The following is a 27,476-nucleotide window of genomic DNA, read 5'->3' as shown; positions in this document are numbered from 1 at the left end:
TCCTTGCCACCCACTGGACACCTGTCAGTCTTGGCACTGGCCTTTATGTGCCCATGTAAAGAAGATTTTGCATGGCGTAGCCCTCTCTTGACCAAATTAGGCTAACCTCATCTGCATTGACATCAGTGCCTATAATTTTGGAATCTCATCGACAGAAATAGCTTTATCACAGGGCCCAGCATACAAATTAAGCATCTGTATAGGGCATGCTGAACTTGTGGAAGTGATGAAAAGCTGTAGTGGAAAATCTTAGCATACGCTTTGAAGCTATATCTAATTAAGGCAACAGTTAGCTACTTTGGGTGAATTTATTATTTGAAGCCTTGGGTTTAGTCCGTTTACGGTATTCTTTGTTTGCACACAAACTACTGTTAAAACCTTTCATTTTAACCGAGAACCCTGAACAGTAGCTCAGCTTAGTATATTTGAAAGCATTTAATATTTCAGGTATATAGAAATCACAAATTTTTATTGCCAGATCCCAGTTTTGTCATCAAATTCGGTATTGTTACTCATCCCGGTGGTCTGAGAGAAGCCATTTCAGCTTGCTACAGGATTATCTCCAGTACTAAGTTTGTGCTATCTGTGCACAACAAACTAATACCAAGACACAATTAATTTCATTAATATAACATGACTTAGGCAGTAAGGGGAAAGTCTAGTATATTGCATCGTAATTTCCTTATGAATGTAGTCATCTAATTTTATAGAGAAACTTTTGGAAAGAAGCAGAATGGCAAAACAATTAAGCTACATAAGCAGCCTCCAAAATACATTTGGAAAATGAGTGAAGGGAAAGGAGGAGTAACTGGCATGACTGTAGCATAATTCCAGACTCCTCACCACTATGTCAGAGCTGGGAGTTTACAGATCAAAAGGCATACAGCACTGCTTGCCCTGTTCTCTGGGAGAAAGGAGGATCTGCTGTCAGTTACTTCTCCAAATATGATGGAAGACAGACACGAGCCTCTATATAATTAAAGCCTTTCTCACCTTATGAAGGAATTCTAAGATTTATGGAAATATAGATGAGCACGTGAGCACGTAGGACTAAAGATCAGAACAAAAGACTAACAGAAAACACTAAAAACATTCTTTGCTTTAAAATAATTACTGAATATGGATGTCATTGTTCTCAATGGGAACAGTACTGGAACCGCTGAGCCTATCCCCAAAGATGTACCCCGAAAAAATAGAAAGAAAGGGAACCCAGCCTGTAGTTCAAGACCCCTGGGGTTTTTTGGGGGGAGTGACATGGGGAGCTGACCTGTGACATACACAGCAGAGCCTTGCTTCCCATACTATACATCAATCTACCTCCACCACAATTACCCCAACTTTTTCTTTATTGCTTCCTACACAAAATCACAAGTTGTCCTCATGCGTCCCACCAAAATTTTCCATGCATAATCAAACAACTTACTCTCATCCTACTGTCCCCTCTTTTGCATCATATCCCACCAAACAATAGTGTAGGAGAACAGAAAAAGAAAGGTAGCACATATTGTGGCTGACGTATCAGCCTGGACACAGTCCTACTGCATACCATGCCAGAGAACACTTGGAAGTCACTGCTGAAAAACCTAACTCTTGGTCTTTCATTTACTTTCCAAATTGTGAAGAGCAAAAACTTTTCAAATCTTGAAAACAGATCAATTTTCAACACTGAACTTCTGTCCTGCTTTGAGAGGTATGAGTATTTCTATTAAGTAATTCCTATTTCTTTCAAGAAAGTGTCAGACATCCTTCTAGAATAGCAATAAAGACATTTTGGAAAATATCCTGCACTGAAAGGTATTCATGGCAATAAATCATTAGCCAACATAGTCAGCTGTTTATAACCCATACTTATGATGTCCTTAATTTTAACCTCACCCCAAAAAAATATTTAAAAAGAAAAAAAGAAAAGAGTACTGGTGCATCTTAACTGAATTTTCTTATAGCATATACTATTTGGGTTTTTAACAGACCAAGAGTAAGATTCCATGCTGATTTTCCACAGAGCTCCTAAGTCAATTTCTATATAATTAACAACATAGGTTGTTGCTGCCATACTTCAGTCGTAATTCCTTACTTAAGAAGAGAAGTGAAAGGTCTGAAATGGCAATAGGCTTCAATGTATTGCCAAGTGCTCAAACTCCGAAGGCAAAATTAATTTTCATTAGTGGCTTCTCTAAACAACTCATCAAAAATATCAGAGCTCTTCACAAGTATTCATCTTCAAAATGCTAGCCCAGCACAATGAGATCAGAGCCCAAACATAGTCCTTCTGGGCACCCAATTTAAGACTGCTAGAATTGTATTCTTCCAATTTTTTTAATCACATATAGCCCTCACTTAAGCATAGCTCCATGGCCTGAGCTTCTTCCTCTGTTGGGAGTGGGTGGAGCAGAGGAAGAGGGCAGGAAAGGCAAATCAGGCTGCAAGATCTCACATCAAGCACTTAACAAATGATGACAATCATGGTCTCAGAAAAGCTTGATTTACATGTCTGCACTAATAAACAGTTACAAGATGGAAGCATGAGAAATATCTTTTTCTCCAGAGTGGCATTTAACTGCTTTAGAAGTACACACAATCCTCCATTCTTCTTAGACAAAGACCACAAGGAATGGTTATAACACTTCTCACAACACAAGCAAGTACATTTTGTGCAATAAAGGAGGCATAGATTTCCTGGAAAATATTAACAAAATTAAAACCTCACAATGCATCAATATAAGGATGTTAATATGGATGGCACAGGCAATCCAAATGCATATTCCCTAAATGTGGTATTTCTCTTTAGAATTACATCCGTGAGGGAAGAAAATTTATGTCATAGTTTTTTGTTTTCTTTCAATAAAAAAAAAAAAACCAACAACAAAAAAAACCACAAAACAAAAACCAACAAACCAACCAACCAAACTATGAAGTTCTATCGGGTCAGAACAGACTTCACCCACAGAACTTCACAAAGAAGTTGCAAACTCTACATTCATCTCAGAGGCCACTTCTTGCTGGTTTAAGATATGAACTAAATACGTAACTCATCATGTTCTAGCATAGAAAACAAATTAAAAATCTACTTTAAAAATTAACAAATTGGAAATGTATCCTGAGCAATATAGAGACAGAGAGACAGAAATACACTCAGCATATAAGCTGTATTTAGAAACAAATGCACAAATTTAACACAATCATTCTTAAGCAGAGCACCAGCTTCTTACAGAAAGCAGTACAATGCAAAAAAACCCAAACAACTGAAGTAGTTATGTACACCGATTCATTTTTATCCTTTTTGACCTGAGCAGCTGCTTACACTTTTCCCTGATCAACTGAGCTTTCTACACTGGATTGGCTGCTTCTATTATCTACAAACACAAAAGTTCAATAAAAATCTTTAAAACTCCTGAGTTTAGAACTTGTCCAAAGTTGCTTCCTCTAGGCAAGTTAGTTAACACACAATGCTACTAGAGTTGTAAGTGGTATAGTAGTCGGGGCTAGGCGTGGACAGGGCATTAGCCATAAAGCAATATGTCCTCAGTGATGAGAGTAACTTTTCAAGAGCACAGTTCACGCCGAAATGCCTTTGACCCTGAAAAGTTAACATTATACAAAGCTTTGAACAGGTTAGCCACAAGAGCACAGCAGAGGGCTCGAGAGCCTCCTAAGAACCTTTGCAATAATTACAATGAGACTAGACATTGCTATAATTAAGTTTCCTTGTTTAATAAAAATAATTGCTTAATGTTTTAAAATCCACAGGTACAGGGCAGTTTATCTGAAAAACTGACATCTCTCATTGTCAGGTTATGGCTTGCGTTCACTGGTACAAGACTACTGTCATAAGTACTTCAAGATCACGTTGAACTGAGAGATTGCTCTACTGCCCGTTAAGAGTATGTATGCATGGGGTGCAACACGCAGGGCTGGCGTTGACTTACACCTCAATGCATTGACATTATTAGATCTTCTTTTTATTCCCCAATTTTGCAAAACAGGTTTCAATATAACAACACTCAACATTCGAGAAGCAGGAAGAAGCACAACTAATAAGCTGAACTCCTTTCCTAGCTCCAGTCTCCCACATACGGTAGACATGTGATACAGAAGGCTTGCAGCCCTTCAGCTGCTCACCTTTCAGCCCTCCCCCGAGGCATGGCTTGCCCTATGGCAATATGTATTACTCCACTTCTTCCTGATTCCAGACATGTTAAGAAGGAGTGGGATAAGCTCATACAAATGCAGGGCTCCTGAAGAGAGGCAATGGAGTAAAAAACTTCATTATTTGCAAGTAAGTATCTATTATCATATGTTGGAACAGACAGTGGAAAGATAGCTTTGAAATCAGAACCGTAACTTCTTCAAGGCTTAGAAAGGCAAGTCTATAATTGCATTAGAGAAAAATATGGTTATGCTTAAAAAACAGCATACATCTGTGAAACACGCAGGATCAATTTCAGTTTGCACCAAAACAGTACATTTTCACGTTAATAGTAGAGCATTTTCCTTTTTTTTGTAGAAAAAATTAAAGACATCTAGAAGCTAAAAAATTTCTTCAAATGCAAAGTTATAAAGATCACAAAAATCCCCTTTGTTCCCAACAAAACTAGCTGAAGGAACAATAAGCTATTTTGCACTGGCAGATGAGATTAGCTGGATATTCTCATGATATTTTCATGGAAATCATTCTATATAAAATGGAATTCCATATGCAAAACTAAGTAGCTTATCAGTCCAATCCCTTCCTCCCGATAAATTACATCACAAAGCCTTCAAAAGAGGAATTTAACTTTTATTCTCTAACCAAATATCACAACATACTTTAATTTTTCCTGGACATTGTGTACCATAAAAATATATCCTGACAAACTCACCTAATGGATTACTTCGGTATTTTTTTTCCCTAATGTCTATGGTTAACTTCTGTGCAACAGTTTGAGACACTTCCTTTAAAATTGAAAGGGTGGTGATTTCTATAACTGCCAGTACTTTTGTTATTTCAAACATACAAAGGGGTGAAAAGTAAAAAACCCAATGAACAGCACAACTGAAAGCCCCCCTGCTGCACTTCAGATGAGACTAAAAATAGGTGAGAAAAGTCAACATCAGAACTGTTTATCATTTCTGCTTGCTCTTAAGACACAAAAAAATGGGAGGAGGCATAGGTCTGAACAAATTTTTGAGACAGAAATGTAATATTCAAGGAACCATATTTGGGTTTTTTAACCCCCCATGTTACATTATTTATTTGATAGAGGTTTGTTTACTCAGTTATCTTCAATGGGTTTCACTTCCTATTTTTTCCTTGTACTAGCAAAAGTGCAACCAACCTAAAAATTTCTGAAGAATATACATGAGTATTCCTCAGTCCCAAAGACTACGACCTATTCAACAGTGCTACTTAGTTGATCTTTAGCGTTGATGCTGCAGTGAAATCTTTTTTAACAAGGTCTGCAAACTGCTCAAGAAACCTGACAGTAAAATCACAGAATCACTAGGTTGGAAAGTGTTCCAGATCACCAAGTCCAACCATTAATCCAGCACCACCATGTCCCCTAAACCATGTCCTGAAGTGCCACATCCACACGTTTTTTGAACACTTCCAGGGATGGCGACTCCACCACCTCCCTGGGCAGCCTGTTCCAATGCCTGACCACTCTCTCGGTGAAAAAGTTTTTCCTAATATCCAATCTAAACCTCCCCTGGCACAACTTGAAGTCATTTCCTCCTGTCCTATTGCTAGTTACTTGGGAGAAGAGACCAACACCCTCGTCGCCACAACCCTCTTTCAGGTAGTTGTAGAGAGCGATAAGGTCTCCCCTCAGCCTCCTCTTCTCCAGACTAAACAACCCCAGTTCCCTCAGCTGCTCCTCATAAGACTTGTGCTCCAGACCCCTCACCAGCTTCGCTGCCCTTCTCTGGACACGCTCCAGCACCTCAACATCCTTCTTGTAGTGAGGGGCCCAAAACTGAACACAGGATTCGAGGTGCGGCCTCACCAGTGCCAAGTACAGGGGCACGATCACTTCCCTACTCCTGCTGGCCACACTATTTCTGATACAGGCCAGGACACTGTCGGCCTTCTTGGCCACCTGGGAACACTGCCGGCTCATGTTCAGCCGGCTGTCAAACAGCACCCCCAGGTCCCCTTCCACCGGGCTGCTCTCCAGCCACTCCTCCCCAAGCCTGTAGCGTTGCATGGGGTTGTTGTGGCCGAAGTGCAGGACCCTGCACTTGGCCTTATTAAACCTCATACAGCTGACCTCTGCCTATCGATCCAGCCTGTCCAGATCCCTCTGCAGAGCCCTCCTGCCCTCCAGCAGATCAACACTCCCACCCAACTTGTCATCTGCAAACTTACAAGGTGTAAGAACTTCCCCTGAAGTAAGATGAGTAAACATTTTGCAAAGTCAGAAGAGTAACCCAACTCTTCACAGGAGCTGGGAGAAAGGGAGTGACTGCATTCATGAAACCATAAACGTACACGGCATGTGTACCCTAAGAAAGGGGAAGACAACATCCATGGGCTTTTCTTTAACTGCCACTCACAACAGTGAGCTAACTGCAGATAGGAGTTGAGCCTCACCACCACCACCAGATTAATCGAGAAGAAACTTGGGCTCTACTTGACAATTCACACACACCAGGAACCAGGAAAAAAGCCAGGCATATTCTTGCCCCCCTCAACAAGCCACAAGTAGACTATTTTTTCCTTGCTGCCTGACAGTTTCCATTTTGGCATGCATATGCAATAGCACATCTATGAACTGCACCAGTTTGGACGAAGTTCTTAAAAAATAACCTACCCAATTTCCCTAGATTTATCAATCTGGACTGTCAGACATCTGGAAATCCTTCAGAGAGCAACTTGGTATCATGCACAGCAAATCAGCACGTTCTGGGCACTTGAGATCATTTGATATGATAAAGTCTAGAAGAGACTCAGTGAGCTTATGAATATAGGAACAGCCTACGTGTATGCACTAAATCTGTGCATGTCAAAGCCTGCTACACGTGTGCTTCTCAGACTCCTAACCACTCTCTCTGATAGAGAATACTAGGCAACTCATTTCCTTGATGTGTACATGCATCATTTCAGTGTAGGTAAGAGGCCTTTTTTTTTTCTTTTCTTTTTCAACTGCAGGTGTTGTCAAACTCCATCAGACAAAATCAACATCATACCAGTGGCATCCCTTGAAATGAAACTAGTCCTGCTTAATAATCACTTGCCAGATCTGATATTAACAGACATTACTGAAAAAATTATTTTTGGGGTGATAGGAAGACAATGGGGAAGAAGGTAATCTGGCTTTCTAGAACAACATTTTTTTGTACCTATGGTCAAAACTGACAGGCAAGCTACCAAAAAGTATCCAGTACTAAAAGCATCAAAGCATCAGAACATGAGAGAAAAGAAACTAATAGTATTTCTAGTAGAAACAATGCATGATGCCAAGTTTTACAGATTCATATCTTAAGCTTTCCAAATAGCCAAGAACTGTAATACACCTAAATGGCATATCAATTCTGTAATGATTATCAATGAAGTAACAGGCCCATTGACATAAAAGGCTAATTCATTACCTACAAAGTTTAATCTTTAACAAAATTGATAAAACTATCTTCAGTATCTTGATTTAGGTGCCTTCTAAATCTACAGAATCCTCCTCAGGTATGCCTTCAATTCTTTTTTTCCTCGCATTCCTGTCTAGATTTCTGCATAATATCAACAGCCCACAACTTAATGTGTATGTCACAACAAAGGTCTCTAAGATACCAGGGATACCAGGTTCTGGATCTGTGTGATGACTTTGCGTTAGGTTCTTTACAGTGCTGGTAAAAGAACAGTCTGTCTGTTGATGGAATCAAAATCATTAATCCACAAAATTCCAAATTCCAATAATCCAAAAAAATTCTTGTAACAAAGAAATGTAGTACAGAAGAAATGTAGTCAGGCATTAACTGGTGAGGCTCGCTCTGTCCCCCAGCCATCCCTGAAAAAGCAGATCCTCAAACTCTTAGAAATCCGCTATCAAGACACTGTTTTCAGGAATAGCACCAATTATGCTAAAACACTATCAGAATAACAGCCATTATATTATAACCAAGTATAAGATAAAAACCTATTTTAGAAAGCATAAAACACCTGAAAGTGTAATCATCACCCACCATTTTTATGATTCAACATCTACCAACGTTTGTAATTTAGAGACACTAAAGTAAGACTTTCACTTCTCCTTTTTCCACCAACAGAAAAACACTAACCAAAGGTAATTATTACAGAAATACTGAGCATTTGATCTGAAACCTTATGAGTTATTGAAAACATGCAATCTTTAAATGAAAGCTGAACAAAAAAAAGAGAAGCTGAATAAAAAATAAGAGTAGAGCATTCTCTTAACTTTAATGCCCTCCACTAGTGTGAATAAAAGCCTGGGAACAAAAAACTTGTGTATTCCAAGAGCTGTAATTATGATGCTTCACCTATCGTACTTGAATGAAAACAATAGGATGCAAAAATAGTTTTTATTTTCTGTGACGCACAAAGCATATTTTAAATCAAGTTATTTAAATCAATACTGTCTGCAAATTATAATGCATGTATCATACTTGTATAACAGCTATCTTTTAAGGAAAGAATTTAACCAGCTTATGTGAACTTGGAAACTCTGAGACAGTAAAAAATATTCAAGTTGCAACTGGAGTTGTTTACATTTGTCAGTACAGATACAGCTTCTGAAGCGCTGCTCTGTAAGTTTTCAATGCACAGCCCTGCCTATATTCCAGGCAATACCAAGGCAGCTATTATTATCCATAAAATCACTTACTTTGCTTTACCAAACAAAAAACAACACAGACCCACCAAAAAACAGACTAGAAGTTCACTTCAGAGGAAAATGAGATTTATTTTTCACTTCATCTGCATATCCTGAAATCAGTTTGCAGAGAGAGACCCAATACTGAAGACATTCCGTAGGTCTCATCTTCCAGAAGGGAACTTAAATCAACAGCTTCTTCAGCTCCCATTCCTCCTGCTCAGTTTCTTACAACCACACTTTGCTTGCCCATATGTGAAGTACCACAAATTCTTAAGTAACTGACATCATTTCCAAAGACAAATCACCTAGATGGCTGGACAAAGATGATTAAGAAGATACAGTACAGCCATACCAACTTCATTTGAATGCGTGGGAAGAACTGACGTTGGTGCCAACACATTTATGTAATGTGGTCCCTGCAGATGTTCAACTGCTTTGAGTTGTCAACTGGCTTTGGAGATACGCATCACAAAGCAGGCTGGCAATTTAAAGAAGAACCCTCCAGGTGGTAGTGTGTGAATTTTAACATGGCGAGACATCTTGAGAAACATGCTGGGATATCTACCTTATAGAACAGAAAGTTTCAAAAACCTCAATGACACATTCCACTATGGGCTAATTAAAATTAATGTGTGACCCATGGCCTCAAGAGCTGCTCTTAGAATACTTAAAATTCCTTAATCATCTTGAAGAAGGCATCCTTTTACCATAATTTGGTTTGTGATCGCAGGGCAATTTGAAGTAGCAAACCTGAAATTTCTTAATTCCTACATAATTCCACTGTATAGGAACTCCTATCTCAAATATTTGAAAGATCTAAACAAGAACACCCCCCTCCCTCATTTTTTTCCCCCTTAAATTACAGGTTCTGCTATGCATTTTACTTATCTTTCCTGCTAGTTTTACACATTCAAACAGCTTTTTTTTCCTTCACACTATTGTTGAAATATTTTACCTCTACGTATTTAACATCAAAAAGCACAGCTCACACTCTCCTAAACACTGTATGTTTGTTTGAATTCTAGTTAAAGTTGTGAGGTAAAAAAAAAAAGCATTCTTCTTAGATGAGACAGTAGATGTGCTCCATTTTGCAAGTAAGAAGAACTGATTATCGGAATTTTCACATAGTATGATAAAGAGTCAGCATTACCAAGCACAGCCCTTATGCATCTGTCCACTAGCTAGCTTCATTCAAACATTGCTCAACAACTTTTTAAAAACACACCGCCTGGCACTCCTTCAGTCTTCCCTTAGCAGAATGCCTATTAAAAACAGTCAAGGTGAACATTCATGAAAGATAAATGCAGTTCCTTTAGCAGGCCAAGAGCATTTTCATGCCCATGGAACACTAAGACAAAAATTTATTTTAAAGCCCACCAGCCAGAGATTCTTCCTCTAATCTAAAGAGGTAGAAGTCATCATGTTGCTCTCTGTAGCAAAAACATGCCCAGTAATCAAAATAACCTGGCTGCTGATGGAGGCTTAAATAAGTGTTGGAGATCTAGCATAAAAAAAGCTATTATGAAAGACATGTCCTTATCTCACAGAGTAATTTTTCACAAATAAGCATAAATGCATTAATTTCATTTAGTGAAAAAACAACATACTACTACAAGAGTACGCTACAGTTAAAAGCAGAAGCAACATCAAAGAGTCTAGCACTAAAGCCTACTACAGTATCTGCACCAGTAATTCTGTATTACTGGTCCTGGGCCCCAGCTTGCATAATCAGACCCCAGAATATTTATGTATGTCTTCATTCTCAACCCTTTTCTGTCTCAAACAGCAGCATGAAGGATTACAGACTGACCAGACCCTTTTCCCCTAAGCATAAGTCTCTCTTCCCCTCAAAAGCATAGGAGCAGAACTACCATATTCTATGGTAGACAGAAGAGCCTATAGAAGAGCCTGTAAGACTTAGGAAGGGAATTTATGAAGGAAGAAAGATTCCAAAAACAGTAAAGTGAAGGGATACACTTCTGTGTATCTGCATAGCTGAGATTGGAACAGAAACATCGGAGGAGATTGACACTTCAGCAGCACCTTTCAACCAGATCTCACAGGACACGAGAGGTCACTGCTCTTACATCAGAGATGACAAAGTCCCTTATCTCACCTAGAGTCCTTGTATAATTCCTCAGCCCTAGAGCAGAGGTTTAACAGTATTTTGATTCCTGATTTTGTTGTAACATTATTTTTCATAACAGTGCTGAGGAATATTTAAAATGCAGGCAAACCTTGCACATTTCAGACGTGTGCATGCTAGCTAGTTACACTTACATCTATTTCAGAACTGCAAACTGAAAAAATTTAGGTAGGGTAAAACCCACATAATATTTAGACCTGCATGCTACAAAACTAAAGAACATAATCACTTTGCTAAATATCCACTTTAACTACACAAATATTTCATATGCCTTTGGAACTGCAAATCTCTTCTCTTTGTTGAACCCAAACATTACATTGTGACTGCATCAATAAATTTTCACTAATATGTTTCTTTTTCCTGAACTAGAAAATGTAGGACCATGGACTGATAAAACAGTAAAAACCTGCAGGATGCCTGGGACTGAATATAAAAAGGAAGGTATTAAAAAAATTACTGCAATGACAGGATGTTAATTCCTTTGCCTACATATAAGGGGTTTTTTTGCCAGGTCAGTTTGTTCATGGGATGAAACCTGACTTTAAATTATTTCAGTTCGTTATGGGTCTGATTAACGCACATTAGTAGCTTCCTTGTTAGTCATCTGGATATCACTGCCCTTTATAAACTATTTCAGGCTTATATTCTCTACTGGTTGACTTGGGTGTTTGGAAGACTTGTAGCAGTCAAAGGAAGAGTAGGGTTTCAGGAAAAACTACAGAAAATAGAAACTGTAACCACTCTCCATCTGAATGCTCAGTAGAATCAGGCTTATTTCCAAAACCAGGATTCTTTCTCTTTCCCTGTGTCCTTCCTTTTACAAGTTAAGTCACTTCAACTCTAACCAGCAACTACCATCTCTTCCCCAATTACTGAGCACTTTAATAACCATGCTCCAAAAGGCAGTGTCACTCCGTACTTGTTACACCTAGTATTGTATCCTGCATCCCTCCAAAGACAACCCACAATCCAGAGGCAGGACCACTGAAACTGTGGGTGGATTACATGCTAGGCAAACCTCAAATGCAGCCCCTTTTATCCCAGTTGCATGCAGGCAGCAGTCCTGGATCTGCTGGAACCACAAGGCAAAACAGCATCACAGGAGGCCCAAACTGGGAGCACAGATAATTATATCTTCTATGAGACAATACCACTGACCAGACAGATGGGAAGCAGATCGCATCATTGTGAGGCCCCAAGAGAGGCTTAAAAGACCACTGCAACGAAAGAGCGAGAGCTGTCTGACTGCTCTGGCAGTGCTGGAGGCCACTACATAGTTTCAACAAGGGTGAGAAAATTGATACAGAGACACTGAGGAAGCAATCAATAAGCAAGCTCAGTGTTGGAAACCGTAACTCAGCAACTATTGCTTCACTGGAGGCTTCTCTGTACTGTGTAGGCGCTGCCATACTCTCTGCAGCATGATTTTTCATCCCCTGCAGAGAATTAGTGGTGCAGCCCTAGCCAGCAAAGAATATCACCTCATGAGAAGCAGGGATGAAAGTATACACCACTTCGTGGCAACATGCACAGCCTAGGTGTCCATGGAGGCCCTAGAAGTCCACAGCCTTCTCCTGACCAGAGCTGCTTCCTCCTTTTTTCCCAAACCTATGAAATCAGTGGAATTCATAAAAAGGTGAGATCTGCTTAAAACTTTATTACATATTACTATAATAAATAATCCATATTTTTTCAATAGATCCATTTTCCTTTATTTACCAAACTAATTTTCACTGGCACTGTTGGAGTAAAGTGAAATACTGGGCCCCATAAAGATGACTGAAACTTTCACAGAGGGTTTGAGAGGCTGTATCTGGGCCTGGGCTACCATGTAGAAACATGAAGCAAGCAATGCCACAAACTAGGCAGTAGAGGTGAGAAAATAAAACAGATGAAACAGATGGGCATCAATGTGTGCATTCAACAAAACAATATTGCTTTCAAAGCAATCTCACAAAATGCAGAGGTAATATTCTGCCATCAAGAGCTTTACACAAATTATCTGATCTTCACTTTCTCACTAGGAGGACAAACCCCAAAAGGCAATATCAGCACAACTCTCATACACTGCCTTTAGTCAGTCCTTGTTCTTTGCTCTCACAGTATTACAAAGGAAACTTCAGGTAAGACCTTTACATGGCATCTTCTACAGCAAACATGAAAAGCTACTAAGAAAGGGTGCCCATGCACATCACTTTTTCCATTCTCAAGTTTTACTTCATCTACAGAACAATCACCTGCTACTGATCAAGTCTCTTCTCACGAACGTCAGCATGCATGAAATGGAAGCCAATACATGTATTGCCACAGCTTCTTCTCTTCCATCATGATCCAGCAAATGTATCAGCAGTACAGCTTATCTCCTGTATGTTGACAGTTCCCAGGAACGTTCTCATGGTGCTGCACTGGGCAGACTGGCATATGGCATCCTAAGTCCCTCAAGGCACTTCTCCTAGGACAGGGGTTGGGTTCCACAGAGGCCCTTAATGAACCCACCCACAAATACCTCCACAGAACTGGATGCACTTCAGGCTGGGATTCAAAATAATTGGGCCAATCAACATAATCAGCATACTGTGTGCTCTACTAAATTCAGCAGAAACGGATGGCTGAACAACTGTGCACACATGTACTCAGTCAATCCAAATTTGTTTGACTTGGCAACTCAGTAACACAGAGAACAGCTATTGCGGTACGACTGTCCTTGGCCTAAGACATGCCTCCAGGCAAACTCTACAAAGTTTGAAGGAGATATCGAACAACTAGGAATCTGGAGAAAGGAAAAAAAAAAAAAAAAGAAAACACTAAAAAGAACAATCCCAACAGTTACCTGACATCATCCTGAAGCACTTACAACAGCATAAAACTATGTGTCTTTATCTGTTGTTCATTTTGACCAAGTGCTTCTAGAATCTTACCATAAATGATAAAACACCAGTGACCTAGTAAGTATAGACTTCCTGCTTACGAAGATCAAGTGAAAGCAACAAATATTCCAGAAATTTATATATTTAGGCTATGATTTTTGTCCTGTGACTTGCCGGACAATGGACAACACAGTAACAAATGGTACAATGAATACTGGTTTTTTCTCTTTTCTGAATCTATGCAGCACCCACCATACACTTATTCAGGTACCACACTTTCATATATATATAAATATTTATTTTCACATACACACACACATATATATACACACGAGCAAGCCTTTTAAGTATTCTAAGCAATTCTTCAAAGACAAAAATGGGACTGATCCTCATGTTCTGACACATTTAATTTATAAATTGTAACCACCATAGCTACTTCTCAGTAAAAAATGCAGAAAGGAAAGATGCCTTCAGTTTCACATGAAAATAACCTTTCATTTGTACATTATTTTTAAATGTACTACTCATGAGAAAAACAAAACCAAAATTTAATATTTTGAAGAAGTTGATCAACCTAAATTTCCAAAGTGGATGTTTTACAGTTAAAAAAAAAAAAAGAACTAGATATTCTTTTGACTTAATGTACTTTATCAAGCATTTGTTCAAAGATTAACAACAGCCCTTTTAAAATGTTCTCTTTGCCAAGTCAAATCTATCCAACACCTGAAAAAATACAGAAGCATGGACTCATCTAATAAAGACGAAATTACAGATTTTTGAAGTTATGAGAACACTAATGTATAAAAGACATGGGGTGCATAACGCTTTTTCAAAAGTACTAAATAGCAGAATACAGTGCATTAGTTAGTTTGAATAACATGAGGGAATTATTCAGCCCACTCTTGTTTGGGGGGGAAAGTGAAACAAGTCTACACAGTTGTCAGCTGTTCTGGACATTCCTGCAACTGCAGTGGAAATAATCTGAGTCAGTGTTGCCACACATTGTCCTGCCTCCGAGTGCACGTCCCTGCTCCTTCCCTTGCACCAACACTCCTCAGATCCTGCAAGAAAGCCAGGGAGAGCCAAATCAGCAGAAAATTATTGCTACAAAAAGGAAAGGGCTTTCTGCTGCTGTTGCTCAGTAAACCAGCTTTCTGCAGGGTCAGAGGAGCACAAATGTCAGCACAAGAGGAAGAGTCAAGATACACAGCTAAAAGCAAGTCAAGATACACAGCTAAAAGCAATTACTGTGCAAGCAATACTGCTTACATTTAACACCAAAAGCGCCTTGGAACTATGACCACGGACATTAAATAAAACTCTTCTCTGAAAAAGAAGAATTTCTGTTTAAAATAATATTAGTAATACAAACTATGGCTCCAGTCAACGATAATCAATCACCACACCTCCCCAAGCACTAAGCACAGCATCACAGTGTCAAACAAGGTAGAATTAAAGAAATTGTCCTCCTGTTTTCATGACACATTAAATACAAAAGCCATCATACTTAACTTCAACAATCTTAATTTGAGGAGTGTCAGAAACAAAAACCTTCTGTAACACGTATTATTACATTAAGAAATTAGTTTAAAAGGTATTCTTTAGCTTATTGATCTTCGCCTCCTTCCATCCTAACCAGACCCTCTGCCACATTCAGCCTAAGAGAAAAATAAGAGACCTCCTGGCTCCCAAATTAATTTCAATACAATCAGATTTTTTAGTATATAGCCTCTTTTCTATGCTCTCATATAAATACAACACTATTAAGGATAAAGAAAAAAGTCTTGAACTTCATTGGTCAAAATAGTCTTTCCTACTTTGTCAACCAATTATTAGTAATAACTTCTCATCTAATCCTCTCAAAATCATCTTTCCTAAGAAGTTCGTGAAAATGGATTAGCGTTGTAGTGCAGGGCAGATGACTTCACTTACAGTCTATTGTATCAAAAGGTGACAAAGAATTTTTACCAAGAGCCTCTTAAGACACAAAACATCCCTTACAGGCTTCAACTTAAGCTGGAGGGCACTGGCAAACATATTGCCATAGTATCACATGAAAAAGAAAAGCATCAAGGTAACCACAGCTTCAACCATTCAACACTCCTAGAGAGATGAAGCCTTGCTCCTCCTTAAAAAGAGCCTAAAACTCAATATAGATCACAGAGTACAAGCCCAACACATTCCCTGCAATCAAAACTTAAGGAATTTAGTACCTGCAATTTGCTCTGTTTAACTTCTAGTCTTCATTTATGGTAGGTTGCAAAATTCTCACAATAATCTGAAGTGACACAGATATAAGCAAGGTGACTATATTCAGAAGAGAATCAGTATCCTTTTTGAAAGGAGAAGGAAAAAAATTGGGGTGGACAACAAATTTTTTGGAAGTATTTGGGACATTATGGGATTCTCAAGGGAAAGAACTCAAGTTCACTTTTTTCTTTTTTTGAATTCAGGCAATAGATAAAGTTCTACCACTTCCTCTGCCAATTTGTGGGCTAAATATCAGATATTTTATCTGGACAAAGATGTATTCAGTTTATTTTGTCCAAATGAAAACAAGCTAGGAAAAGCTGCTTAAATACATTAAGTCCAGTGAAAAGTGCAGAAATTCCTATTATCACCATGTTAAAGGAAACGTAGCTCAGACCTTACAACAGAAGAAATGACAGAACACAACTTCATGAAGTTACTCTAGATCTCTCACAATAAGTAAGAACAAAGAAAACTCCTCACCTTTACTTCCATACATAGACATTTTCTATTTAGCACTCTCACACCGTGTTGGCAGCTGTAAAAGAAACTATGGATTCTTCTTTGCCCAATACCAGAAAGAGCTCGATTCTTGCAGTTGCTGCAATCTAAAGTCTAAAATTCCACAGATAACAATCTAGGAAATTTAAGTACTCAAGACTTCTTGAGAACTGGTTACAGGTTTTTACCATTCCAAAAGAGAAGCCAAGGCAGGGCACTACTGACAAGACCCCCACCACCACACATACACATTTCAAGAGATTACTGTTGCACAGAAACTTTACTGAAAAGTTTTTAAAAATGGAAGTGCCAGTTCATGCCTAAATGTTAAACCTCCTCAGCGCGCTGTGAACAGCAACATCAATATATAGAGTGTATTAGCTACAAACATAAAGCAGGAAGAAACACAGGCCAGCGTGACTCCTGCCATGACAGCTATGGTCCCTCCACTACTGGACTATACTACTGAAAAACAGAATATTTTTCGTAAGAGCGTTAACTTTTTCTGATCTAGATGTATAACCGAGTCCCTCAGGAAATCACTTGCTTGTCAGCATCCCAACACCATGGGTACCTCAATTTCTAAGACAACTAAGAACCACCACATCAGACAGAGACTGCGCACAAAGATGCTAAACCTTTCCTGTACCTAGGTTGATCCACCTACTTGAGTCACCTATAACCTTTTCCCTCACAGCCTTGGAATAGGTTCCTCTATATTTTCCTTTGTTTTTTTTCCCCCCTTGGGATAGAATTGACCCCTTGCCCTAAAGTGGGAAACTGGTTTTATTTCACATACATTAAATACCCAATTTTACTAGTCAGAGTAGCCTCCAGCTATATCTGCTATGGAAAAAAAAAATATCACTGGTAGAGGAAACAGCCTCCTCCTTTCCATATATCTCATCCAGCAGCAAGGAGTGAGAGAAATAGTAAAATATTCTGCTAATACAGACCTATCCTCATTATTCTTATTGCAGCATACTCTTTCTGATGCTCAGGCAGACAGAGAAGGAGGGCCTGTTGCAAATTTTGGCTCCTTCACACTTGCAGCTAGGAGCTGAGAAAACAATTTGCCCTCTACCTTGCGATGGAAAGCACACTCCAGGAATGTCTTTAATTATAATTATTGTGGGACTGTGGTCAGGAAGGTAATAAATCAGATTGCTATATCACAGGTGTACAAAGTGGGGGGAAGTGGGAGGAAAACAGGAGTTAGACTGCTGTAACAGAAATAAAAAATTCTCTGGGTATGCAAGGGAGGAGGGCAGGGAAGGTGAGATAACAGCCACAAATTTATTTTTGACCAGAAAGAAAACAAAATATTTGGCTACGAGTTCCTAACAATACACCTAGGATGTAAACATACAAATAAACAATTCCCCAACTAATCCTTAAATCCAGTTTTCCAGAACTGCATTTTTATAATCAAATATTTTGTCTTTGGCAGGCTGCCTTGCTGGATTACACGGGGTGCTTATTTACACTGCAGTTACTTGTTAATGACATAATCGGAACCAACTGAAGAAAACTTCACATCTAACGAAACACAAACTCTTCCAAGTTTTCCTATGAGGATTTCTGTGCACAACACTGAACCTGAATTTGAGAGGTCTACGTTCAATTCCTGGTCCCAGACACATGCTTCTTCTAAGATCCTCCATGCATGTGCATGCACACACCAAGCATTTGTGTTTGCTTATAGAAAAGAATTTTCTCAAGTGGAATTGAACATTTATTTAGCTGTGCATGCACAGAAAAGACTATTTGCATTAAATGCATTATTTAGTATGATTTCCAAGATTAAGATTAAACTCTTCAACTTTTTAGCATTTCCATCCTCAGTCCTTCATTTACAAGGAAAGGACATTCTAACAGGATACACTCCTTTAATCATATATGTAAATTCATGTATCCCATTATTAGACACCCAACTGTACAAATTCACATGTGGGAAGTATTGATGTGTGTTGACAAAGATTTACACAGTAAAGGACGACCAAGTTACCTTGGTTTCACACTTTGGGAGGGGATGGATCTAATTTGAGCTACCAAATTACTCACTATTTCCCTGCAGATTTAGTAAGCTTTTAAGAACGACAAAATACAACAGGTTTAGTCAAATCTAAAAGGTGTTTCTTATATATGAGCCCTAACCTGGCAGGACCTGGAAACACAGTCATGAAACTAACATGGTTTTTATACACTTTATTTTACCTCATAATTAAGCATATTAGCATATTGACTCAGAATTAACCCAGTTTGGATACTGTTGCTTTTCTCAAGCATCCTAGGAAACCAGACTTACTTAGCAAATACAGTTGTTTTTTTTTTTAAAGAAAAGCTGCTTTAACAGATTTCCCATACAGAACACTTCTAATTCCAACAACCTGTATTTGCATTATGTTACTACATTATTAGTTCATATAGAATACTGAATATTCATATACTAATGCCAACTTCTTGTTAAATTGTTTTATGGTTAAAATTCAGTATTTCACAACTAAAGGGGCACATAGGTACAACCTCTGTTTTCAAACCCATTTCTCTTTAAAGATACCATCAGAAAATTGAGGTTCATACAAAGCACAAGACATACTATTACACAATCTGAACAAAGAAGAATTGACTTCTGGTGATTTAAGACAATCTAATTAATAGGGACTTGAAACTATTATTCTACTTAGATCTTACATTGGCACTTATAGGCCATGAAATAAGCTGCTATGACCTTTTGCAGAATGAATACCAATGTTACTTTACACTACAACATATGAAAAAGTTAATTGGTCATAAAACTCAGAAAGCATTTTAAAAATGAACTGCCACATAAAATTACTGTAGTGCCTGAAATCCTCAATCAGAACTTGTCGGCGCTGCATGTAGAGTCAGTCAGTCTCTGCCTCTCATATGAATAGATGCAATCTCAGCAACCAGACACAATAAATACAAGATGAAGGGAATGGCAAGCATAGCAGCAACACACAGAATTAATTCCAGAGGCTAGGAATCACATAATGAAAATTATTTCATTATTTTAACTTGTTAATTATTCATGCAGCAGAGATATGGGAAACAGCAGGAGAAAGCTAATAAAAGAGGAAGCAACTGAGAAACAGTGATGGAAAGGATTAGAAAGGTACAAAAGAAAATTTATTAAAAACAGCAGATGAGGAAAGAAAGGGATTTCAGGTAAGGTTCCATATTCAATAGCAGGGCCAACCTAAGGCATTCCTTCTGTCTCCCCACCCCTCAGTATTCCTGGTCTAGCATTGTGGTGTACTGCTTCCTCCTTAGTAACAGGAACAATCATTTGTGAAACTGTACTATGTATCAGCCAGGGCTTAAAAATAACATGATTTAAAAAAAAAAAAAAGTTGACTGGCATGGTTTAGCCCCAGCCAGTAACTAAGCACCACGCAGCCACTCACTCCCCCACGGTGGGACAGGGAAGAGAATCGGAAGAGTAAAAGTGAGAAAAGTCATGGTTTGAGATGAAGACAGTTTAATTAAAGCAAAAGCTGCACACACAAGCAAAGCAAAACAAGGAATTTATTCACCACTCCCCATCGGCAGGCAGGTGTTCAGTCATCTCCAGGGAAGCAGGGCTGCATCACATGTAACGGTTTCTTGGGAAGACAGTCCCTCCCCCTCTTTCTTCTCCTTCATCCCAACTTTATACACCGAGCATGGTGTCATATGGTATGGAATATCTCTTTGGCCAGCCTGGGTCAGCTGTCCCAGCTGTGTCCCCTCCCAGCTTCCCGTGCACCCCCAGCCTTCTCGCTGGCAGGCCAGCACGAGAAGCTGGACTGTCCTTGACTACTTAGCAACAACTCAAAACATCAGCACCTTATCAACATTTTCTCATCCCAAATCCAAAACATAGCCTCACACTAGTTTCTATGAAGAACATTAACTCTATCCTGGCTGAAACCAGCATATTGACACAACTAAGAGGAAAAAGCAGGAGCAGAAATGAGCAGCTGCAAGGGAAAAATAGGTCATGCCAACACTTCTCCCAGCAAAAAGGTGCAACTGTGGGATTAAAGACCAATGTCTATGTTCAGACCATAAAAATACACCTCTCAACTATGACCTGTAATGCCACATGCAGATCAAAACGCGTTTGGATCACATCAGGTGACAAACACTGAAAAGAGGAGTTACACAGCAAAAGGTGGCCAAAGCACTTGGCTGATGTTGGGGAATACATTTTTCAGAAGAAGTATGTACACTTCACTGAAGAATCCACCAGCACAGTACACTTCCAGCTGCTCTTAGTGACTTTTTGCATCTTCTTTAAGTCAAATCTAGGATTCCATGTGCATGATCTGCAGTCTACTATTCAGGTGTATATAACAGAGTCATGAAGCATGATGCTATATTGCTTAAATGCATGAAATGGAGATGCAATAAAGAGGGACCATGAACTACATGATCAAATACCAGGTACCAGTACAAGGTCCTCCTACCTGGTACACAGTAATACTTGGTACTTCAGGTATAGACTTCGTGTCTACATTTCTGAGATTCAAATGGAGTCTTCTATTGTTAGCTCCATTCCCTCTTCATGCAATTACATCCTTAGGATGCAATTCCTTTGCCATCATCAATTTAAAACATTTAAGGACAGAATGGCCAAAATTAGATCTTTACTTCTATTCAGACTCTGCTACTAGACACCACTGATGCCATTTTTGGAGGCACTGAAGAGTGCAGAACCAGTTACAAGGTAGAAGGATAGAAATGAGTCAAAAATAGCAGGTTAGGCAGTCTTCTTACTTATTTGTGATACATTTATGTCAATTCAACTTTGGGGGGTGCAACACAGGACATGTAATCTAAAAGTGTTCACAGTTACATTAGTAAATTCATTTTCATTATAAATCCCAATTGATTAAAAAAGTCAGACTAAAAATTGTCACACTAAGTACAGGCCGTTTTAGAAACAATTTTTCACTACTAACAACACAAGTTAAAAAACAGATGATGCAAAGAATCCAAAATCGTCCTCTGAAAGCTCAGCTTTAATTTAAAAAAATATAATTTTATAACATTTGTAATGAACATCCTAAACATGTACTACTTAACATCCACCTGATCTAACAGTGAACCTAAATTCAATCTCACCAGTGTGAAATGTCCTAGTCATTTCAACAGTTATCCATTCAAGTGCCCTTAAAAAAAGCTTTTAACACTAGCATTTAAAATTATTTCATGTTCAAAGACAATTATTGACTCAAACAGTGGTATAAACCCATACAATAGCAGTTTTTCACTTGAGTGGACTTGAACAATAAATATCACAAATAATCTCCAGGTAGCAGATGTCACTTTTAATTTCAAAGTATCAACAGCAAAAATAGTAAAGATGACTACAGGGAAATGATTCATACATAAAAGAGAACTGCAAAGAGAAAAGGAATAAGTTTTTCTCTAGACTTACTGGGGATAGTAACAGGTGTAAATCACCACAAGGAAGATCTTGAATTCAGTATTAGGAAGCAACTCTCTTAGGACAAGAACAGTTAAGCACTATTAACAACAGTTAAGTTGCCTAGTGAGATTGCGTAATTTCTATTATCTGAGGCTTTTATGGGTTTAAAAAGCCTAGTGGTACCATCCTTTCCTTCAACTCAGATCTGACAAACTTCACTAAGCCTGTTTTATTCAAAGAGCTGGCAGGCAGCTATCCAGTTTCCAGCTTGTATTAGCTTTCTGCCGTTTTAGTGAACTGAATCAGCAAACACCTGACAAGCATCAGAGATGGTATAAAGGAAGTTAGTAATAATACATGCCCAATGTCAGGACTTTAACCTTCAGCAATAATGAGTTATGTCAGCTCACCGCATCTCGTAAGACTGTATCTTAAAAACAGATTAAGCAAACAGATTAGACAAACATCTGCTAATAATAATGCAAGTACAATTTACCCTTCCTGGGGCTGAGCAGACCAGAATTCATGTCATTTCCAGCACCACTTTATTTAAGCTTTAAAAAAGCAGCACAGAGCCCATTTTGAACCCATTTAGTGAAACTTTAACAAAATATTAAACTGAAATTTCACTCACTATACTAAAACAGATAAATATATGCCTGCTTAGCATTATCACAATTAAATGCTGTCTAATGCAGCATGCATTTGTCTCACCTGTCCTCGCCATGTAAAATACCACCTCACTGAAAGGATAAGCCAAAAATGTCTTATGCCTAAATCTTTTATTCATACATTTCTCTTTTAATCTATAAGTGTGAATTCCATTTTCAAGACCTTACATTTTTTAGGAAAATCTGACAAGCATGTATTAACCGTAAAATGTTGGCTGTACATACCAGCTTCTTGAGTTTGCTAATACACATGTCCAGTTTTACTCCTATTGCTCAAAGCTAGCCCGAGCAGAAGACTGAAAATGACAGAGTAGTAAGGGTTCACATGTCTTTCAAGGAGCTGGAATACTAGGAGTCTTGCAGGACACTTGCAAAATGAAATTAAGTTCAAAAGTTATATAGAATCATTAATCTCACTGGTGATGCTCCTTAGTCCATCATTTACACCAGCCTGTGACTGCAGGTCTTGTAGACGTTCACATCCTATTATCTGTAGGAGACTTCAGGGAAAGGAAAAAAAAAAATGTAAAGAGCGCAAACATAGCTGTGCTCTAATCAGCTGGCTGATATTAACAAAGGATATTTAAGTGATGAAATCTAATTCCCTTTTATTAATACATACAGCTTATTTCTCTGGTTTACTCAAGTACTACTTGGTCAAGCATAAGTTGTCACTTTTTTACAAGTTATTCAAGCACCTGTCCCTGTGACTCACTCCAATGTATCTGTAGCATATTGGTCAGAAAACAAGGAATCCACTGAGAAGCTTGAAAGTTGGAAAAAAACCCACTTAAATGTCAATACCATATTTAATTTTATAAGCTTGTATACACTTCATGCATCACCTGCTCTGGAGACCATGCAGAAAAGGAATAAGTACTATGTATCACCTTGACTGTTTTGCCTATTCATTTTCCCAGAAGACCACAAACTCGAAACAAAAGACTCTTCTCTCATTTGTACAGGACAAAACATAGTAAATTAGGTTGGACTGTCAAGACTACTTATATGTATGGACAATTCACCATCACCAAGTACAATTCAGATCAAGCGCTACAAATGCAAAACATCCTAACCCAGTTGCTATGTGGAAAAGTAATTTGTCATAAACACAAAGTTTTTGTTAATTATTATATTCATATGTGAGGAAGGGAGGGTTGTCAACATATTTTCATCTTCATTTGCTTACTAATAATTACTTCCATCTGCATTGAAATTCCTGGTCATTAACACAGCATTTGTTGATTCTTCCTTCCCAAACATACACATGCCTAATGCTCACATACACACAGAGCTTCACTGCTACCAAACCATGGACAAAGCCAAAAGAGACTGGTAGCTCTGCATTTTCTATATATGCATATATGAAGCACAGCAAGTCATGAAAAAGCAGACTAACTTAATAAAATACCCCAAAAATGTAAACAACATTTACATGTGTAAAAAGCAAAGACAACATCTTCTGTAAGGACAAAATACTTCAGAGCACTGAAACAGACTTTCAATCTAGACATTTTTGGAAATCCCTCAAAGCCAAAATCGGCTGACTTTCTACCAAAACACATGCTATCCACCACAATTCCAAATTTTCTCCAGAGACTTCTACCAGAATATGATTTTATCTATTTGCTGGGAAACGATACTAACGCATATTCAGAAATTTAGGGCAGTGTTCACAAGAAAAAGCCTCCCTTTTGTCCTTATAATGACCCTTTTTGTAGTATTTCCAGTGCGATGAGATGAAACAAAATACAGTATAGTTCATCTTCTGACTGATGTAATGCGGGCAGGGAACAATACCGTGGAAATGAAAGAGCCAAGGATCTTTGTCTTTCTAGACGGATTGCCAAGTCTTAATACTTGGAGAAAGAAATAGCTTAGCATCCCAAATAAAACACTGCAATGCATGCTCATTATTTCACTAAAATCACTGCAGCTTTTGGCAACCCCATAGGAAACTTAGACCCTTCAAAGAAAGCCCAAGGTAAAAAGCTAAACAACGGCCCTAGTTTAAAAATGACAGAAGAAATAACTAATTTCCTGGCTCTGGATATAAACCCCAAGAAGTTCACCGCCCGCACTACAACCAATGCTAAAAAGATAACCTCGACAGTAACTAGCCATTAACCTACAAAACGCTGTATTTTCTCGTCGCCGCCACCGGTATTTGGCAGCAGGCGGGGCAGGCGCGACGGGCGGCTCGGCCGGGGAGGCAGGCCGCTCGCCCCTGCCGCCACCCCCCGCCGCAGCTCTCCAGGCGCCAGCGGGGGGGGGGGCTCCGCCGCCAGCCCACCCTCACCGCACCCCTCTGGCACCGCCAGCTCCCTGCCGACACCAACGGCAGGCCCCGGCGGCGGCGGCGCGGCGGGGTCTGGCCGGGGCTGCCCGCCTGGGCAGGCGGGGGACCGGCGGGACGCCGAGCCGGCGCAGACCCCGCCGCCGCCGCGGCGAGGCGGGAGCCGTGGGCCCAGTGGCGGTGCCTACCTGCGAGAGCTGCCGGGGGTTGGGGCAGCCGAAGAGCGCGGAGCTGGAGCTGAAGCTGATGGCCCCTCTGCGGCTGAGGACGTGCTGCGGCACCGGCCTGTCCAGCGGCAGCACCGGCAGCTGGTAACATACTTCCATTGAAGAAGCCTCTGTGCGCCGACCCCCCGCAGGGCAGCGGCCTCGCCCGCCGCCGCACCTGCCCGCGCAGGGCTCGCCGCAGCGGGGCGGCGGGGTGAAGCCCGCGGCGAAACCCCGCGGGGGCCCGGCGCCTCCTCACCGCCCCCGCACCCCCCGGGGGGCCGGGCCGGGCCGCGCCGGGCCCCGGGCCTTTGTCCTCCGCCGCCAAAGCCTGGCGGGAACCGCCGCCGGGAGCGAGGGGGAGGCGGCGAAGCGGGACGCCTCTGTCAGCGCCCGAGGCGGCGAGTTACGGCCCGGAGCCCGCGGCTGCCGCCGCTCCCTCGGCCTCGCTGCCGCCGGCGGGACTCGCTGTCAGCCCTGCTGCCCGGCGCCGCGCATGGAGGCGAGGCCGGCCTGGGGGGGGCCGCTTTGGGTGAGACACACGCCGCGCTCGCCCCTATTGTCCGGCACGGCCGGGAGGAGGAGGAGGCGCCGCCGCACGGCCCCGCTCCGCCGGGGGGAAGGGGCCGGGCCCTCGGAGAGGGGACCCGGGGAGGGAGGGGGGAGGAGGGAGAGGAGGAGGAGGAGGAGAAGGAGGGAGGAGGGAGGAAGCCTTCGCCCCGCCCGCCCCCACTCGGAACAGCCCCGAGCGCACTGGCCGAGGAGGAGGCACAAGCCCGACGGACTCTGCGTGGGTCGCGCGACTGGCGACACGCAGAGCGTCATCACGTAACTACCCACTCTCCCCTTCCTCCCTCCCGCCCGCCCGTGCGCAGCAGGGTGGCTCGGCGGCGCCAGCGGGCCCCGCGCGGCGCGGCAGGCGCATGCGCCCTCCTTTTCGCGCCTTTGGTGGCGGCCGCGGCCGGCGGCGAGGCCGGGGCTGAGGCGAGGTGGACGGTTGAGCGGGCGGGCTCCGCCACGCCCCGCGGCCGGTGGCGCTGCCCGCGCAGGGGCGGGAAGCGGCACTTCCCGCCCTCCGCCCCTCCCTCCTTCCGTCCTACCCACGTGCCGTGGCCGGCGGTGCCCGGGCGAGGGCTGAAGGGAGCGGGCCCGGGAGGCGGGGGGTGTGTGACTCGGTGCCCGCGTTTTCTGTCAGCCCTCCGCCCTCCCCGGCTGTGCCCTGAGGGCCGGGGGAGCCTCGCTGAGGGGCGGCCGTCTCCCTGGGGCGAGATCTGCGGGAGATCGGGCACCGGTCGGTACGGCCTGGCCTTGAACGCCCAATTTGCGTGGCTACTCGAAAATCAAGCACGGAAAGACAGTTTTGTTTAAAACGCACTATCAATCAAAACCAATACAAGGAGGAGGTTGTACTGGCATTTGAATCCTTGCTGCTCGTTTTTTAGAGTGCGGAGGGGTGGTTTTTTTGCAAGATGAGATAAAACCATGTAACTCTTGTTGAGGTAAAATATGAGATTCCTGTCAAACCGCACAGTTCCGGGAATTGAACTTAAGGAAGAAATAGTGTAAGTCATGAGGTGATCTTGTCCTTAGCTGTGTACGTCACATTAGCTGGGACACTTGGAACTAAACTGCTTGATTCTTTAGGGCTAAGCCTCCCTTTGTCTCTCCCTGCAGCTGCTTTTTTCCATCCTTTCATCTCTTTTATTTCTCCATCATAAAAAAATCCTAAATATAGCATGACAGGTAAGGGAACATTTTTGTTCTTTGAATAATATATGAAGTGCCTGTACCTACTTAAAAACCAGATTTTGCAAAATGATTCATATGATTTAATTTTGCATAATACATTGTTCTTCTAAGTGCTTGCTTACTGGCAGAAAGGTTTAGATTTCACATGATAATAGTTATTTATAGGCAATGACATGGCTTTGGAGGAACCCATTTGGAAAGAATAGGTGGTTTATATGGAGGATTTTCATCTGCTTGAACTAGTTGCAAAAACAAGAAGTTTTATGGATGTGGACGGATGGACATTTTACTCTGAGCTACGATATTAACAAATGCACCTCGTTATTTTGCAGAACTGCAATCCCACATTGTCTCATGGATAGCCACAAGGACATGCGGACACTTGAGAGAGGACAGTGGATGACTGCCTCATCATAAAAGCTTTCCTCAGCTGTTTTTATCCTGTTTTGTGAAATACAAATGTCACAAGCATTCACAGTATGATTTTATAATATATGCATGCAATTATTCAAAATATATAATAAGCACATAATAATTCAGAGTAAA

The 27,476-nt window shown here is 40.8% G+C and overlaps 1 protein-coding gene across 1 annotated transcript in view; it reads right to left on the bottom strand.

Annotated features, from left to right (window-relative positions):
* The window catches only part of PDE7A (phosphodiesterase 7A), a gene marked incomplete at both ends in the record, with an annotated part of 78,549 nt that extends 53,248 nt beyond the window's left edge, over window positions 1-25,301 (bottom strand). Inside the window, one exon of the mRNA XM_081996890.1 lies at window positions 25,164-25,301. Coding sequence (XP_081853016.1) covers window positions 25,164-25,301 — 138 coding nt within the window. The remainder of the gene's footprint in view (window positions 1-25,163) is intronic.
* Between the last annotated feature and the right edge of the window lie 2,175 nt (window positions 25,302-27,476).

This window comes from Phaethon aethereus (genome assembly GCF_964289735.1).
Source record: "Phaethon aethereus genome assembly, chromosome: 2".
NCBI classification, from domain to species: domain Eukaryota; kingdom Metazoa; phylum Chordata; class Aves; order Phaethontiformes; family Phaethontidae; genus Phaethon; species Phaethon aethereus.
This window is presented reverse-complemented; position numbering and strand designations above follow the sequence as displayed.